Here is a 12,349-nt window from a genome sequence, read left to right as displayed (position 1 = left end):
AGATGGTTTGTTGTGGGAAGGGGAGATTTGTCCCATTTTAAGTTCAGTGAGGATAGTGCCATGTGAGATACAGGTGTTGATTATGTTGGGCCATTGGAGGAACTAGGTTGGTGATGCAACTGGATGCAGCTTGAGGTGAGCGTGCATCATCCAGTAAGTGTGCAGGTTTTGTTTTGGTAGGGTGGGCGTTGTAGGGGGTGGGGGGGGGGGAGAAAATCAGTGAAGATGGGGTGGAAGATGTCCCAAGTGAGAGGGCTGTCCTGATGTTGTGAATTACGGAGTTGAAGTTTCATACTGCAGTGGATGGGGAGGTTGATGGTGGTTTAGAGAGGAACTTGATGTTGAATAGTTTCTGGGTAGGACGTGGCAGATTGGAGTTCTTGAAAGTAATGGGTGGCCATTGGCATTGTGAATGACTGTTTTAGATGTGTTGTGGCAGTGTCTGAGGGGTGTCTTGGTGGTGTCTTGGTTGAGGGCCATAGGTTATTTTGCCAGGCTCTAGGTGTCTGGCTTCCTGCTTGATAGAGAGGAGTGAACTGTTGAACCATGGTTGGTGGCATTTGTTGTGGGGTTTTTGTAATCCGAGGAGTGAAATTTTGTCTACTGCCTATGTGATGATAGTGTTGTATTGGTGGAGTAGGATAGAGGGATGTGCTTGGGGGGGGGGGGGGGGGGTATGGGGCAGGGGGGGAATAGTGTGGTATGAATGATGCTATGGCTATTTCTGTAATGTGATGGTCTGTCTGGCTGAGGGGCAAGGGAGCCGTGTGGCAGGTGGTGGGATTTTGTGTGGTAGTGTGAGCGTGAAGGGGATAGCAAAGTGGTCACACCACGATAACCAGATTCGATTATCCGCAAAGACAGGTCTCTCGTTTCTTTCTAAATAATGGGCATTTTCCCTTATACAGTGTAGACCAGACAGGCTGGCGAGAGTGGTACCTTACTCTTGTGCACACTTACCCAGTTTACCTTGGAGGTAGCTATTTCACCTTTTTAGTGGCAAAAAATGGCTAACCTTATTGCTTACACCTAGTCTTTACAGGTCACTCCCTTTGAAGGCTAGTGACTAGCCTCCTTGTGTAGGTGTTGGAAATAACCATATATGGTCATTCACTTGGCAGGCTCTGAACAGAGTCAGGCAAGTAGACTTTGTGCATGTTTGACTGATTTGGGCTGGGTAAAGAGCTGCAGATAGCCTGAAACATTCAAAATCTTAGTGACGTCACGCCTTTACCTGAGCTTGCTGTCCAGGATTGAAAAGACACTCAGTTTGAATGTTGGAAGTCACCCGATGAATGGGCTGGGTGCCTCACAGTCAAGGTTTATGGAGCTAGTGAACCACTTTAGCCAATGTTTTGTGGCACAAGAGGCTGTATAGGGGTGCTGAAAGTTGCTGGGACATCCATTGCCCAAGTCAATAACTAAGGCAAAGCTTGCTTCTTTCTTTGGCAGGGGAAACGCCATCTTCCCTCCCGTTTTGAACTTGCAAGACTCTGAACTGGTTATGCCTACATCACTGTGATCGTCCTGCTGGAGCTCAGAAGAGTAGAGTATAGTAGAGCATAGTGGCACTGTATCTGGCACACATTATCCTGTGTAAGGACTGAACCTTTGCCTGGATCTCACAAAGCTCTGTTGATGTGAATCTTGCAGTGCATCCTTGTCATGGGATCTGGGACACGCCTATGGTGCTCCTTGTCCCTGCTGAGACAAGCAGCCTTGCTCGAGTAAAAGTCCTTGTTGCATTAAGACCCTGTTCCAAGTCACTTTGACTGCATCTTCCAACTGTGGCTTCCTTGTAGTCCTCGGTCGTCGTTGGAATGCCAAGCAGAGGTTCTGTCAGTCCAGACTAGTGGTCTTTACAACCATGAGGGCTCACTGAGTTCAGAACTACAAAACGGAGCAGTCAAAGTAGTCAACTATGACAAAGAGAACCCTGCAGCAACAAACCATGAATGCAGTTTCGCTCAGTGGCCTAAACTTCAATAAGAATTGTTATCCGTCCTAATTAGGTTGGTGTGGCTGGTTCGTTTTAGGGAGACTTCCCATTTCTGTGCCAATTCCCTTCAACCTTAGACACACGCACCCCCCCCCCCCAAAGCTGTTTTTCTGGACTTTAGGACTTTTACATTTTTATCCTGGAGTGAGAGACCTTTTTCTCACTCTCATGTATTTTGATCGGATTTGTATTCTGTATTTCCTTTGTTTTTGGAGTCTGACAAACTCCATAGGCATCTAGTTTTTGTATGGTGACACAGCACCCTCAGTGCAGTGTCACAGAGAAGTCCTTTGGATCTCTCATAAGCTTTACATACCTTCTCTTGGGTGAACTACTGTTCCCAAGAGTAGTAAAGTGAAAGTGACTCTTACCTTTTTCCTATGGAGGTCCAGCATACCATACCCTAGCTTATGTGAAGTGCTGGTGGTTTACTCCGTAGCCCCTTTTCCTACATATTCATGCAACATGTTGGATGTTACCCTAACGACTTTAAATGGCTGCTGGCAGTGGTCTAATTTTCCAACCATTGTGCTTTTCTACCGCATGCTGAATCCTCAGCTGCAGTATAGTGGCCATTGTGTCAAAATGGGCCTGGTCTTTGTTTGCCATTTCTTGTTTGTGAGTTCTTTCTTGGGTTTTACTCTGCGCGCCAAACTAGGTTTAACCCTTTTGTCCGTTGTGTCTTTGGTGGGCTTCAGTATTGAGCAGGTCAGGAAGTGAGGGAGGTGCCCGGAACTCCTGGTGCCTAGTCTTTGATTACCTGAATGCACCCAGTGCCGATTGGCTGGCTGGCCGTCCTTGCAGAACAGCCACCCTGCTGTGTGAGTGACAGCTAAGCTGTGCATGAATGGGAGAAATCTGCATAAGAGGCTTCTTCAACTGAAGACAGTCGGCCACTAAACGAAACATCCCAAGGAATCGTGAAGAGAAGCTTGCTGCATCCACCTGGACCATTGAACTGCCCGGTGTGCTGAAACTGCTTTTCCGAACCAATTAGCGAACCTCTGGAAACAACTACTTTGCTTGGGTTTGTGGGACCAACAAACCCCAAGACGAACTTTGCTGGAAGAGCTTCCCCAACTGGCCGTACTCCTTTGCTGCTGCTGGAACCGAATGCCAGGGGTCAAGAAATCCATAGTCGGGTGCATCATCTTTAAGCCAGACCGAAGCTCCAGGAAGATCCCGAGGACCCTCCCAAATCAGGACGACCCAAACTCGAGTCACCTCACCAGAGTGCTGGTGTACTCGATTGCACACGGCTTGTACAGTTATAATAACAAGGCCACTAATTTTCTTATACGTATAATCACCTTCTATGGCCTAGCCTTCTTAAACTCAAACATGCTATATTAGCAAACTGTCCATGCTAAACCAATCTTACAATCTCTAAACTCTGACTTAGTGGGACAGGGAATATTATTTTAACGCCTCCAAATGGTCTGGAAATACTGCCATTTAGGACCCAGTCACTTCTGCAAACCGTTCCTAAAAGTTACTTAAGACTAACCCAGAGACTCAACTGCCAATTAAATCGCAACAGAATACAGGAGGATCTTGTGGGAGGCCTGCTCTCAGCCAAGAAAATAAATCCAAAACAGAAACCACTGACTCAGCTTAAGCACTAAAAACATTCCTGTTCCACAAAGCTTGCAACGGTTATAGGTTAAAGGATCGAAAAAAAAAAAGGGTCAAATGGTCAAAGGATCGACCCAAAAGTACCGAAAACAAAAAGGATCTATAATATTTTTTTGTACTTTTTGGGGGGGAGGGGGGTTTAACCCCACCCCCCCAACCCCTGTTTTTTGGGTAACATTTTTTTTACCTATACGAAACCAAAAAAAAATATTTAAAAAAAATATTCGTTCCCTTTGTTTCGGCCCCATTGTGTCAATCCTTTTCCATTCGATGCTTTAACTGGACAGCGCTTGGGTGCAACTAACCAACATGCCCAATCACAGCCTGGCCACACACCTGATGAAGCGTTTAGGAAACCAACACACTTTCATGTTTAATCTTGGGATTCATTTCATTTACGGGAGAGGGAGGTGGGCAATGAATGAAAAGTACCCTTACCTGGAGCAGGGCTGCGATGGTACCAAAAGAATGCCAGAGCATCGGGGCCAGGTCTGGGACAGATTCTCTCTTCTTACTCAGCTCTAGCAAAGCATTTTCCCGGGTCTCTGGGCTCGACAGTTCATTGATCCACTGATAGATTTTTTCTCTGTCCACCTGCGCCAATGCCGCTGGCACAGGCTAGGCACAAAATGAAAGCACAGGTCAAAACGTTTTCGGGTTACTAGATTCCATTCTACATGCTAACAGTGCTGGTGCAGACATTCTATTCATTACACACCAGCAACGCTTACAGAGCAATTTATAACCATGAACACAAAGATGTCACTGAAATCATATTCATTTTTCTCCCAAAGTAGACTAACGTAATATGCTGCCACTGACCCAGTATGTGCAGTCCGCGATGCACTGGATTCAGCGATCAGCAAAGGGGCTATACGAATGCTGAATTTTTGGTCTGTAAACTACACCTCTACTATACAAAAGAACTGTGGAGTTGCAGCACAAATTCACTGCACTCCAGGTTTCAAACAATGCAATTCAAAATAAGGACAGATCTGCTTCCTCATCCTATGGGACCTCTGTGGCATTTTATTACGTCAACAGCCTCTCCACTGAAAAATCATGAAGCTGCACTTTGGTTCTTAGATCGCACAGTTCGCTCTTGCAGGACAACACTGGTGAAAATGGAGCACTCCTCATCTCAGTCAGTTCCTGCTCCTTATGGGACAGGTCAAGTATCAACTGCCATACATGTTTGTTAAACATGGAACTCCTTTAGCACCAGAACACTGGTGACTTTCCAGGAAATATCCAAGCACAAAAACAAAGACGAGATAAAGAGGTACAATAAATGAGGCAAAGAAAACAATAAAAAGGGAAAGTAAAAGAATAAGTGAGAAAAAAAAATAAACGGGAGAAAAGGCAATACTGCAACAAAGAATATAAAGAAACACCAAAACAGGGAAGATCAGATATGGAAAATAAACCTAATATAAATGAGCGTGAACTTGCATACTCCCATTAACTTCAAATTATAAACCAACACGCAAACATGTTTCCCCCAAGTTGGGTTACAAGCTTGCTTCATAGAAATGTTCGAAGCCTGAAGTCATGATAAAATCACATTAAGGACAACTCGGCCAATCATCCTTATGAGGGGCAAAATAGAGCGCTCCAGTAAAAAGAATCAGAACATCTATTACTGCAGGGATAACAAGCGGGAGAAATCCAACATACTATGCTAGGCAAAAATCAAGTTGATATTTTAAAACTATACATGGCAATGGAACTTCCACCTTCAGGAAAACGGGCCCATATTTACTGCTTAAACGTAAATATAATATGGCTGTTTCAGGACTGAGGTTTACAATTATATGTAAAGTCTTAAACTAATTTAGATCACCTGGAATGCAATTTCACACATTGAGCAAGTTGCATACTTTGTATACATTATTTTTAATACTACACCATAGTAATTATATTTTCTTTATTTTCAGTAAAGAAATTTCAGCCGTCAGTTTTGTTTAATCATTTTAGTAAATGTATAGTTTAGTCCTGTATTTGCTGTATAACAATGCATCTTGCTGAATGCTTTGGTAATCCGAGCATTTCATTTCTTAAAGCGTATTACCAAATAAGCAGGAGAGCAACCAATGCTGAAATGTTGGGGTGACAGTGATCACTGTCTGGCCTACGGTCACGTTTTCTGCCGAATCTTTGCCCACCTATCTCAGGTTCTGTCTGATCTTTAATATCTTGACCAACCCCCTCCTCACCTGAAGCCTTTGAGGTAGGGGTATCGTCTGTATCTGTGTCCCAGGAGTCGTCCGAAGATAGCCCTTTCCTTCTCTGTCTCCAATTATCGCTGGGCTTCATACACGTCTCTTTCACCTGTTTGGAGTGATGGGAGCGAGCTCCACCGGAGGCCACTTTGCCAGAGATGCAGTTTTCCTGGCAGCAGGGACCCCGGGGAGCCCACCCCAGGCCAGGGAAAAGCTTTGCCGAAAAACCCTGGCAGATGGTTTTGGCTGAATGGACTACGAATCCCAGAATGCACCGTGTTGTTGATGAAGTCTTCCGTGATATCTCCGGGAGAAGTTCTGAATCCTTGGAGAACACGGACAGATGGAAACTCGGAGACTGGAGGTGAAAAAGAAAGGAAGCGTGGCGTGCACCTCGCGTAGGATAGAACAAGCGTGCACGGGGAAGAAGGGGAATACAGGAGGTAGGCAAAGTAGAAGGCACAAGGAGAACAAGCCGTCCGAGAATGGCAGAAACAAAGGGTATGCCGTTTGGGAGCGGCAAGAGAAAAAGAAACACACAGGAGCGCTGGATTACTTTCCGTAGCACTGGAAGTTGAAACGCGAATGCGTTAGCCGCTTCCTGGAAGATAAAGGCCGAAATGACTTGTGCGCAAGGCACTCCTGGGAAAATTAGTTCTTCCTCCATCGCTCATGGATGACATGGCCAGCAAGCATCAAACGTCTAGACCGCGTACAGCGTTCTCAGGGAGTAGTCCTTCCTCCATAATCTCCATGGCAGGCGAGCCGTGAGTTTCCATGGTAGGCAAGTCGTGACAACCTAGGTCATCACTCTTCATTGCTGTTTTCTCCTCACTGACTGCCCTGTTTTGCTTATACTGCCTGCATTTCTCCTTTATATTCCTCCCTCATCTAGGTCCTCTTTGCCAATTTCTCCCATTTGGTTTTTGTATTCACCTCACTGACTGCTTTGTCCCATACTGTACTGCGGTGTGTTCCATTGCACTCTTCCTTCCTCCAGGTTCTCATTTCCAACTACTTCTCCTTGCTGGTTTTGGTTCTAGTCTTGTCTTCTTAGCAAATCCTTCACTTACAAACTGTTCTACCATTGTCTGAGCTCTTGTTGTATTGGTAAATTGTCTAATTGTGTCTTGTCCCTCTGTCTCGTCTGCTTGCATCTCTCCCTGTGTCCTTACCTAGTGGCTCCCTCCCCCACCTTCGTCTCCTCTCCCTAAACACTCCATGGTGCTCTCTGTTTCTCCCATCTTTCCTAACTTCTTCTCCATCGACTATCCTGCTCTCCTCACTAAATCTGGTAGGAAGAAGTTTAAAAAGGACATCCTGTCTCCAATCTAGGCCTCCCTATCGCCAACACCTATACCAGTGCTTCCTCCAGACAAGCCCTCACCAACATCCTCTGTTTTTTCCTCGCAAGACCTATGGACTCTTCATATGGTCTCTGCTTTCTCCTTTCTCTTCTTCGCCCATTAATGGTGGCACCCGTTGGGAGGCCCTCCTGGACTCCTTCCACTCCTCATCAATGTTTACCTGAATGGTACCATCTTTGTCAAAGGCCCTCAGGCCAACCTTCTCTTTGATAGACGTTTCCCACGCCTCACCAAGTTCCTTCCTTCGCCTGCCGTCCCCACTTCCCTCCTTGGCTACCTTGCCCTCTCCTCCTTCCACACCTCCACAGGACGTACCTCTGATTTGTACCCCTCTCCATAAGTCTTTCAAGGATGGCCACCATATTGCCACTCTGAACTCTCGTCCAGCTGTCAAACACTTCTCTGACATCTGCCACATCCTGGAAGAACTGGACCTTTATGTCCTCAGTCTCACAGAGACATGGTTCAGGGGCAACTCTGTCACGAGCTTTGACACTCTCCTCCCTGATGTCTAGAAGATCCTGTCCGCGCACAGATCCAACCATTCCGGAGGGGGTGTACCCCTGATCTTTCCAGAGTGGATTCCTGCCTCGGTCCCTCCTCCACAGGCCTACTCTTTCGAATGCCTCGTCTGCAGGCTCCCTCTCCTGGCCACTCCCTTTCTGTGGCTACCATCTATCGGCCACCTGGTCAGATCACCCTCTCCGAGTGGGCGGATCTCTCCTCCTCCCTCCTGGTCTCGACCACTCAACTCCTCCTCCTTGGAGACTAACATCCACCTGGATGCTTCATGTCCTTGCTCTGGACTCTTTCGTGACTTCTGCGACTCTCGATCACCCCCTTTCCTCCCCTTTGGCCCGACTCACTCTGCAGGGCAAACTCTGGATGTACCGATCTCTTCAGACCTTCCCCTTTCTATCCCTCTTACCACTACCCTCTCCTGGAGTGATCACGTTCTCCTTTCCTCCCATCTCACACTCAGGCCAAGTCAACCCCAGCAACCAACCCCTACCTTCTAGCTTATCCAACCTATGAAGTGTGTGTCAGTTGAGGCCTTTGTCGCCACTTTCTCAGCCTGCCCTCCCCCTTTGGCTGACTCGCATCCTGACAGTCCTTTCCATGCTCCACTCTGCTATATCTGATATACTTGATGCTCATGCCCCAGTCATGAGGATCCGCTTAAAGCACAAAGCAAAGTGCAACTCTGAGTACGAGTCAGACCTTGTCACCCTTAAACACAAGTGCAGGGTGGCTGAGAGGAATGGCATGCTTCCAGTGCATCCTCTTACAAACTGGCCTGTCACCTGCTCCAAAGGCAATACCGGCTCTCTGTCTGCACCAAGAAGAGAGCCCACATCCAAGCCTGCGTCTCTGCAGCAACCAACAACTCGGCCAAACTCTAAAATTTGCAAGGAGTTGGCCAATCCTGCTGCAGGCTGACCTCTCCTGTCCCCTCCCAGGCCATCTGCACGGCCCTGGCTTCTCATTCTCTCTCTAAAACTCAGGACATCCTGTCCCACCTGCCCTCCCACACTCCCTCCCTCCCTCCCTCCTCTTAATCTGGCTCCCCGTGGCAACCTCTCCTACCTCACTCCCTCCCTCCCTGCCTTTCCCCTGTTCTCCCCCAATGAGGTTTCTAGAGGAGTCCGATCTATGAAAGTCTCGTCAAAACAGGTTCTCCCCTGTTCCTCCAAAACCATCAAGTACCACATTAACACCACCCTGGCTGACTTCTGCAACCACTCCTTTGCCACTGGAGTCTTCCCTTCCGCCCTGAAGCACTCTTGTGCACACCCTTCTTAAGAAACCCTCAGGCGACCCCTCCTGCCTGGCTAATTATTGCACAATCACCATCACTTTTCCTGGCCTAATTCCTGGAAAAGCTGGCCCTCTCCCAGCTTTATCTTCACACTGAATTTGTTGGTTGTCTCCATGACCATCAGTCTGGCTTCAGAGCAGCCAGAAGCACGCAAACTGCTCTCCTGAACATCCATGAAGACCTGCTCTCCAACTTCGATTCTAATACCACCTGTGTCCTCATCTTACTTGATCTCTCTTCTGTCTTTTACATGGTCAACCATGCCATCCTGCTCAACCGTCTCCGTGATAACCTGGGTATCACCCATCAGGCCCTGGCTTGGCTCACCGCTTTCTTCTCCGATCGACCCTCCCAGGGCCAACTAGGGTCCTTCCTCTCCTCCATCTCTCTCCCTCTACCTTTGGTGTTCCCCAGGGGTCTAACCTCTCTCCCTGGCTGTTCACAATACCTGGCACTTCATGCCCACTGCATTGCCGCTCTCTGCCCCAACTTTCAGTGCTATGCGGACGACTACACTCGTTTTCAGGATCCCTTCCACCACCTCTTCTCTCATTTCTGACTGCTATCCAGGAGTGGTGTGCCGCCAATGATCTCTGCCTTAATGCCAGTAAAACAGTGATTCTCCTCATCGGCACACCTGCTTCCCTCCTCTCCCGTCACACTCTGGCCGGCCTCCCTTGGCCCTCTTCCTACTCCCACCTGTGAGGCTAAAAACCTTGGGGTCATCTTCGACTGCTCACTCTCCTCCTCTCTTCACATCTCTGACGTCTCTAAGAAGTCACACTACCAACTGCATCTCCTCAGAGGTATTTGTCCTTTACTCTCTTTCTCCCAGAAGCTCACTACCTCCAGAGCTCTGGTTCTCTCTAGGCTGGACTATTGCAACAGCCTCTTTCTAAATGTGCCTGCTTCTACTCTCTGCCCTCTGCATCTCATCCAAAACAGGACTGCAAGACTTGTCCTTGGTCTCAAGCCCAGGGATCGTATCCCTCCAGCACTGAAATCTCTGCACTGGCTCCCAATGGCTGCGAGGATGAAGTTCAAAACCCTCTGCATTGTCCACAAGGCCTTCTGCGGCCTCAAAACCCCCAACTCTCTTCGTAAAAGGTCTTCCTTTCCGAGCCCTTCGCTCCTCCATCTCCAACTCCCTCACAGTCAGTTGCTTCTCCAAGCAACGAGTTGGTGGCAGGTCTTTTTCCTGGCTGGGGCCTCCCTCTGGAACAGACTCCCTGCATCTCTTAAACGTGAGGAGAACCATCTCCGGTTCCAGAAGCACCTCAAGACCTTCCTCTTTGCTTCTGCTTTCTCCCTTTCTCTCCCCTGCTGAGCTCCTGGCTGAAACTGCACTGGTCACCTGGCTACCCTCTGATCTCGTGGCCCAGGTCCCCTCCCCGCCAGTCGCACAGTCCCCCTGACAACCCTTGCACTTGGAGACAGTTTTCTGTATCCCTACAGTCCCCCTGCCAGCACTTGGACTAAGTCTGCCCTTACCCTTTGCCATTGCCACCGGTTGGCCGCACTTTCTTCTTGTTTTACTGTTTGATCCCATGTAATGCACTGCCACCTCGCCTTTCCCCTCCCACATTTCCTCTCCCTCCCCAGCACTTGCGCAATCTCAAGGTTACCTGGCCTAGTAAGATAGTGGTCTGTCTTCCCTTTGTTCCCCCCTCCCTTGCCTCGTCGCGCCTTGAAACACTTGTGTTTAGGCGCGTTATAAATGCCATATCATAAACAATATTGGCAGATGTGCATTTAATTTTGCAGCTTTGGAGTGGTTTAGCATCAGTACCTCACAAAATCACTGCATAGTCAAAGTTGCAAAGTAAATAAGCTGTGTACACCAACAATATACTTGCATCCTGTAGAAAAGAAGAAAGGACTGGTCACCTGCAGGTAGGATGAGTCAGTGAGGATGGACAGCCCATTGATAACAAAAAAGAAAAATCGTATAACAGTTTGGGTACCACCTTCCCTTCATAAAACTGGATACCTGCCTTTATTGATAACCTTCCATATTTGAGGACCTGAATAAGCCGATTAAAAAATTCTGTGCTTTAAGAGTCAATAGCACTTGTGTGTCCCTCAAAGCCTTTGCGAAAAAAAATGAAAACCCAGAAAGGTTATACTCTCGACTCCTCCCACCAGATGTTCATCACACTTCCACTGTCTTGGGCCATGCTTCCTGCCTCTCGATAGCTCCAGATGTTTGGTCTTAGCAGGGTTTATTGTAAGGTCATGCTCCTAGAAGCATGCTCATCCCCTACCTTCGAGCAATTTAATAGCAGGAATGAACCTCAGGAACCCTTGTGGGATTCCAGATTGCTGCAGTTTAGACCATAATCTGTGGTGATCAAACACCAAAGATTCCATCGAAGCAACATAATACGGTTTTGCATACCCCTTCTTTTCTTGAACTCCCCAACTATAGACCCACTGATGTTGGTCGAGTGTCCACGTCAAAAGCCGGTTTGGAATCGGTGCAACCTCCCTGTTTCACCTGCCCAATCCTCAAGCTGACGTAGCACCTCTCCCGTGAAAATGTTGCTTTCTATGTCCAACGGGGGGGATTGGTTTAATTCCTCGGGTCCCATTTATCACCCTTTTTATAGAAAGGCACATGGTGATCTGACTTCCATGTCTCAGGGTACTGTCCAATGTCCATTATACTTTTTAAACAGAAAGGAAAAGGACAATAGGCCAGGTGTTTGTGTTGCTCTTCAAGACATCAATAATAATCCCACTCGGCCCCGGGACAAAGGAATCAACTTCTGCTCTCTGAGACTTGATAGTTTCAGAGCTGTACCCAGGAACACTGTGGCCTATCCTGGTCTATGACTGAATTTGTGAGGGAGAGAGTGAGAGAGAGTGAGATATCCAAACATGTCTGGGGATGCTTGTGGTCTCGTGCAGAAGGTATGTGACCTAGCAGTTTGGTCAGGACTTCCCTCTTTTGGGGGTGGGACCAAGCCACATTTGCATATGGTCTTTCCCCTTTTGTAAGGGCTTGGCAGCCGAAGAGCAATGGTATGGAAGGTTGCCCAGAGAAATGCCAGAGGTTACAATTAATCTAAACCTTCCAGCCTGTTACTGGCCATTTGGTCAAAAAAAATAAAATAAAAAAAATAAAAAAGGTACACAGGACAAACGGTCGACGCAATTTGGTCGAATTTTTTTTTTTTTATTTTCACTTTTTGGGGGGGGGGGTCCCCCCCACAACCCCCTTTTTTTGCTTAAAAAAACCTTTTTCCCTAAAAAAAAACCTGACAAATATATATAAAAATAAAAAAATAAAACTTCGACCATTTGT

The 12,349-nt window shown here is 47.4% G+C and overlaps 1 protein-coding gene across 1 annotated transcript in view; it reads right to left on the bottom strand.

The window, feature by feature from the left end:
* Nucleotides 1–12,349, bottom strand: part of CNOT9 (CCR4-NOT transcription complex subunit 9) — a 279,336-nt gene that overhangs the window by 242,687 nt on the left and 24,300 nt on the right. Inside the window, exon 2 of the mRNA XM_069616846.1 lies at nucleotides 4,073–4,252. Coding sequence (XP_069472947.1) covers nucleotides 4,073–4,252 — 180 coding nt within the window. The remainder of the gene's footprint in view (nucleotides 1–4,072; nucleotides 4,253–12,349) is intronic.

Source organism: Ambystoma mexicanum, chromosome 9, assembly GCF_040938575.1.
Source record: "Ambystoma mexicanum isolate Mex_15411 chromosome 9, UKY_AmexF1_1, whole genome shotgun sequence".
Taxonomy (NCBI): Eukaryota; Metazoa; Chordata; class Amphibia; order Caudata; family Ambystomatidae; genus Ambystoma; species Ambystoma mexicanum.
Note: the sequence above shows the minus strand (reverse complement) of the source record. Positions and strands in the feature narration are given on the sequence as shown.